The 6,571-nt window shown below is 39.7% G+C and overlaps 1 protein-coding gene across 1 annotated transcript; it reads left to right on the top strand.

Annotated features, from left to right (window-relative positions):
- Nucleotides 1-2,496, top strand: LOC124135406 (UDP-glucuronosyltransferase 1-2-like). The gene is made up of 2 exons (XM_046500722.2): nt 1-114; nt 684-2,496. The coding sequence occupies exon 2, from the start codon at nt 692-694 to the stop codon at nt 2,252-2,254; it is 1,563 nt and encodes a 520-aa protein (XP_046356678.2). The 5' UTR covers nt 1-114; nt 684-691; the 3' UTR covers nt 2,255-2,496.
- Nucleotides 2,497-6,571: the final 4,075 nt, after the last annotated feature.

Genomic DNA, 6,571 nt, shown 5'->3' with positions numbered 1-6,571 from the left:
ATGACAATAAGACGCCTATTGTTAAATAGAAGCGGACTGCGGTATCTCATATTGACTACAGTCAGTGAAAGCTGTCAGTGACAGTGCTTCAAAAGTATCGTCCTTGCTTCAAAGGTAAGTTGTGTTGGGAGGCAGTGTTTTGTTGTAGCGTGGGGTGAGGGTGTGTCGTTCGTGTGAGGCAGACTGCTGTAGCGATGTGTGTGTGTGTGTGTGTGTGTGTGTGTGTGTGTGTGTGTGGTCCAAACCCGGATACATGGACTATATTTCCACTCTTTTCTTCCAAAATCGAGCAAACATGTATGTGTTTACCATCTTTGGCAATGAACATGTACTGTGATCGTTACCGTGTAATGCACAACATACCGTCTGTGAATTTATCATAATGCTGTTCAAAGATCTTCAAATGATGGTTAAGGTGAAATACATGCCGTGGCGTAGCGATTTTCTTGTTTCCTTTGCCTGTTCTCTATGTATGCTTACTATTGTTTGACTTCTGTATATTAGCTGAAATGTTTTCTCAATAGTTGTAGAACACATTCAAACAGTTTCTTTTAATCTACACCTGTTATCCTTTCTCTTGGCTCTGCAGTTAAGTTCCGAAATTATTTAATGCGTTTAAAATACACAATTATTTTTAAAAAGATATTATATACATTTATATAACATTTTCTTTATATTGTCAGGGATAACAATGGACATCACCTTGTTATGCTTACTCCTGGCAGTGCAGCTGTGCTCATTATCGACGTGTAATGGGGCAAAGATCCTCTATCTCCCTTTCCCGTTATACAGCCATGTTAAGCTTGGGCAATGGTTGACTGACGATCTCCACAAATATGGCCATGAACTATGGACAGCCTACCCCAAATATCTCAAGTCACTTGGTGTACTCCAGGACAAAAAGTACAACCTAATTCAATTAGAAAAACTTGGTGATGAAGATGTAGGAGAGACACTACGTAAAGTCAATGAAAAAAGTCTTACTAACAAAACTATACTTGAGAAATTCTTGCACACTGTTGAGAGTATTATTCAGCCGGTTCATGAACAGTTGCGAGAAATAAATTTCAAAATTATGAAGGATGACGAGTTCCTTCAGGTCGTGAAAAGGCAACATTTTGACCTGGTGCTGGTCGGGGGAACCATGAGAGGAATGGAACTGCATCTGATTCCATACCATCTTGGCATCCCTTTCTGTTTCCTCAGCACAGACATCGACCCTTGGAGATCCGGCCTCCCTGTCAACCCATCACATACACCAATAACTGGATCCGAATTCACAGACAGGATGGATTTCTTTCAGCGTGTGCAGAACACATTGATGTATATGAGTCTGATTTTCGACAAGGACCTTTTCTTTGGCGACGACAGAGACAACTTTAAAGGCCCCGACGGTAACGCCGTTACTCCGGGCAGCGTCATGAGTGAAGCAAAGCTATGGCTAATTCAACATGATGTTTTGTTGGACTATCCTCGACCTAGCATGCCAAATGTCAAGTACATTGGCGATCTCTCTCTCCGAAAGGCACAACCTTTAGCAAGGCAGTTTAAACAGTTTTATAATAGATCAACTAATGGTGTTGTTGTTGTTTCGTTTGGAAGCTTTGTGAATCTAGAGCAGCCGCTTGTTCAAAAGCTCTTTACCGGTCTTTTGAAAACTCCTTATTCATATGTGATACGATTAAACGTTACTTCACCTGACAAACATAAATTTTTAACATCCTCTTGGATTCCTCAGAACGATCTGTTAGCCAACCCTCAAACCAAACTATTCATTACAAACATTGATGCAAGTGATCAGAATGAGGCTGTTGCTAACGGTGTCCCTATGGTTGGAATACAGATACACACTGATCAGTACTATAACGCTAATCGTCTTCAGCGAAAAGGATATGGAATATTCGTTGACTTCCTGGAAATCACACCCGAGGAGATAGCTGACAAAATAAAATATGTGATTGAAACGCCTTCCTACAAAGGCAACGTCAGCAGAGCAGCCAATATCCTGAACGACCGACCGTGGACCCCCGGTCAGGAAGCTGCCTACTGGATTGATCACGTGATCAAATATGGCGACGCTCACTTCCGTTCTGAAGGCATGAAGCTTCCGTGGTACAAGTTTCTGTGTTTAGACGTCTTCATCTTTGTGTCCTTAATTATTGTGTTGCTTTTGAAAGGTGTAATGTTGTTAGTGAGATTGAGTCTTCCTGGTTTCTTCAGAAAGAAACAGGTCGTAAAGCCCAAGAAAGAGTGAATTCGTTGCAATAATAATGACGTCCTTGCAGGATAGGATGAGGGTAAATATAACTGCAAAAACAAGTATGTCATCCACTGTTATGGACCTACTCAGCGTTATAGAATATATCTACCATTATGGAAACACAGCGTGACAATGAGCACTTTAATAACATTGCAAGCACAACCATTCAGGGTCATGCAGAAAACATAAACATTAGTTACCTTCAGTTTCATTATGTACGTTGTGCTCGAGATTAAAGAATCAAAAGTTCTTTTCTGATATGTTGTCTTTTTAAGAACAATTTGAATTATTGTCAGTCAACCTCTAATGTTACAAATTCCAAGGGACCGTTTAGTTACATTTTAGGCCATATTTCAGTTTTAATAAATGTGTGAACCTCCGACCGGGGATAGAATCAGCTTCACCACATATATACTTTTCCGTATCCGACTTCAAATAGTGAGTTAGTGAGTGGATTCTAATTAACGCGACACTCAGCATTGTTATTAATGTGGAATATATGCTGTATATGTTTATAACGAACTACGTTTATAATGAACTAAAACTAGTGGTCCCTTTGAGTTCGTTATAACCGTAGTTCTCTTTCTAGTCCAATTAACAATATATGAATTATTTGTTTTTAAAATATATCTTATAGGCACACTGGCAAATATTCTCATTGAAAATTATTTCAATCTTGCATTTCACATTTTAACTATGTTTCTTGAGACGTCATACACCGATAATTCAATACAATAACCTATACAACTATACACGTATGGTACAAGTACAGTATTACACTGCCGTACGTACACATAAAAACAATGTTATGTAATCACCTGATGATATATATATATTAATTATGATAGCCACACCTGTCATAATTCACGGAAATATCAATGTAATATTTGTTCAAACACAATATCTTAAATCTTCTTGAAGGAAATTAATTAATTAAAATATTAATTATAAAAAGTCTGATAGAAGCTCTTTGCTCATAAATTTTTTAAAGTATAAACAGCGACGTATTACTATATCACTGCCTGTTGTATTGACAAGGGAACGCAAACCTATTATTTGTCTCGGGTAAAAAAGCTTTGTTAATGAAGGCTTCGGTAAAAAGCATATCATATTTGGTAAGCGATACGACACCACTCCCAATATTATTCACAGAAACTGTCGAAGACACGCGATTCTAATATAGAACCAGCATCAATCATGTTGGATAGAAACTCTCATCGCAGGCGCATGGTCAATACACATGCCACTGCTTCATCATTAAACCAATTAGGTCGCCAAAGAACATCTGTGAAGGGTGAGAAAGCTCGAAGAAATAATCACGGTTACAATATGACGTATATATATAATATCACATGTATACTGTAATATATATAGACTGCGTGGTCTATGACAGTATACATGTGTTATCGTCCTGATCAGGGTACTAGAGTACTCCGTGGTCTATGACAGTATACATGTGTTATCGTCCTGATCAGGGTACTAGAGTACTCCCTTGTCTATGACAGTATACATATGTTATCGTCCTGATCAGGTTACTAGGGTACTCCGTGGTCTATGACAGTATACATGTGTTATTGTCCTGATCGGGATACTAAAGTACTCCGTGGTCTATGACAGTATACATGTGTTATTGGCCTGATCAGGTTACTAGAGTACTCCGTGGTCTATGACAGTATACATGTGTTATTGTCCTGATCAGGGTACTAGAGTACTCCGTGGTCTATGACAGTATACATGTGTTATCGTCCTGATCAGGGTACTAGAGTACTCCCTTGTCTATGACAGTATACATATGTTATCGTCCTGATCAGGTTACTAGGGTACTCCGTGGTCTATGACAGTATACATGTGTTATTGTCCTGATCGGGATACTAAAGTACTCCGTGGTCTATGACAGTATACATGTGTTATTGTCCTGATCAGGTTACTAGAGTACTCCGTGGTCTATGACAGTATACATGTGTTATTGTCCTGGTCAGGTTACTAGAGTACTCCGTGGTCTATGACAGTATACATATGTTATCGTCCTGATCAGGTTACTAGAGTACTCCGTGGTCTATGACAGTATACATGTGTTATTGTCCTGGTCAGGTTACTAGAGTACTCCGTGGTCTATGACAGTATACATGTGTTATTGTCCTGGTCAGGTTACTAGAGTACTCCGTGGTCTATGACAGTATACATGTGTTATCGTCCTGATCAGGTTACTAGGGTACTCCGTGGTCTATGACAGTATACATGTGTTATTGTCCTGATCGGGATACTAAAGTACTCCGTGGTCTATGACAGTATACATGTGTTATTGTCCTGATCAGGTTACTAGAGTACTCCGTGGTCTATGACAGTATACATGTGTTATTGTCCTGATCAGGTTACTAGGGTACTCCGTGGTCTATGTCAGTATACATGTGTTATTGTCCTGATCAGGTTACTAGGGTACTCCGTGGTCTATGACAGTATACATGTGTTATTGTCCTGATCAGGTTACTAGAGTACTCCGTGGTCTATGACAGTATACATGTGTTATTGTCCTGATCAGGTTACTAGAGTACTCCGTGGTCTATGACAGTATACATGTGTTATTGTCCTGATCAGGTTACTAGAGTACTCCGTGGTGTATGACAGTATACATGTGTTATTGTCCTGATCAGGTTACTAGGGTACTCCGTGGTCTATGACAGTATACATGTGTTATTGTCCTGATCAGGTTACTAAAGTACTCCGTGGTCTATGTCAGTATACATGTGTTATTGTCCTGATCAGGTTACTAGGGTACTCCGTGGTCTATGTCAGTATACATGTGTTATTGTCCTGATCAGGTTACTAGGGTACTCCGTGGTCTATGACAGTATACATGTGTTATTGTCCTGATCAGGTTACTAAAGTACTCCGTGGTCTATGTCAGTATACATGTGTTATTGTCCTGATCAGGTTACTAGGGTACTCCGTGGTCTATGTCAGTATACATATGTTATCGTCCTGATCAGGTTACTAGAGTACTCCGTGGTCTATGTCAGTATACATATGTTATCGTCCTGATCAGGTTACTAGAGTACTCCGTGGTCTATGTCAGTATACATATGTTATCGTCCTGATCAGGTTACTAGGGTACTCCGTGGTCTATGTCAGTATACATATGTTATCGTCCTGATCAGGTTACTAGGGTACTCCGTGGTCTATGACAGTATACATATGTTATCGTCCTGATCAAGTTACTAGAGTACTCCGTGGTCTATGACAGTATACATATGTTATCGTCCTGATCAGGTTACTAGGGTACTCCGTGGTCTATGTCAGTATACATATGTTATCGTCCTGATCAGGTTACTAGGGTACTCCGTGGTCTATGACAGTATACATATGTTATCGTCCTGATCAAGTTACTAGAGTACTCCGTGGTCTATGACAGTATACATATGTTATCGTCCTGATCAGGTTACTAGGGTACTCCGTGGTCTATGTCAGTATACATATGTTATCGTCCTGATCAGGTTACTAGGGTACTCCGTGGTCTATGACAGTATACATATGTTATCGTCCTGATCAAGTTACTAGAGTACTCCGTGGTCTATGGCAGTATACATATGTTATTGTCCTGATCAGGTTACTAGAGTACTCCGTGGTCTATGACAGTTTACATGTGTTATTGTCCTGATCAGGTTACTAGAGTACTCCGTGGTCTATGACAGTATACATGTGTTATTGTCCTGATCAGGTTACTAGAGTACTATGTGGTCTATGACAGTTTACATATGTTATTGTCCTGATCAGGTTACTAGAGTACTATGTGGTCTATGACAGTTTACATATGTGATTGTCCTGATCAAGTTACTAGAGTACTATGTGGTCTATGACAGTATACATATGTTATTGTCCTGATCAGGCTACTAGAGTACTCCGTGGTCTATGACAGTTTACATGTGTTATTGTCCTGATCAGGTTACTAGAGTACTCCGTGGTCTATGACAGTTTACATGTGTTATTGTCCTGGGCCCACTTGCACAAAGCGATCTTAGCGCTAAGATGATCGTAACGCCCATACTTTAACATAGACTTACAATAATCGTAGCACTAAGATTGCTTTGTGCAAGTGGGCCCTGATCAGGTTACTAGAGTACTGCGTGGTCTATGACAGTTTACATATGTGATTGTCCTGATCAGGTTACTAGAGTACTCCGTGGTCTATGACAGTATACATGTGTTATTGTCCTGATCATGTTACTAGAGTACTCCGTGGTCTATGACAGTATACATATGTTATTGTCCTGATCAGGTTACTAGAGTACTCCGTGGTCTATGATTGTATACATG

Source organism: Haliotis rufescens, unplaced genomic scaffold (assembly GCF_023055435.1).
Source record: "Haliotis rufescens isolate VD_foot unplaced genomic scaffold, xgHalRufe1.0.p SCAF_19, whole genome shotgun sequence".
NCBI lineage: Eukaryota > Metazoa > Mollusca > Gastropoda > Lepetellida > Haliotidae > Haliotis > Haliotis rufescens.
The sequence above is the reverse complement of the archived record's forward strand: the minus strand, read 5'-3'. Positions and strand labels throughout refer to the sequence as shown.

Bases quoted from the DNA above. Each gene is read 5' to 3' on its own strand.
- LOC124135406 (XM_046500722.2), top strand. From the start codon at position 692: ATGGACATCACCTTGTTATGCTTACTCCTGGCAGTGCAGCTGTGCTCA.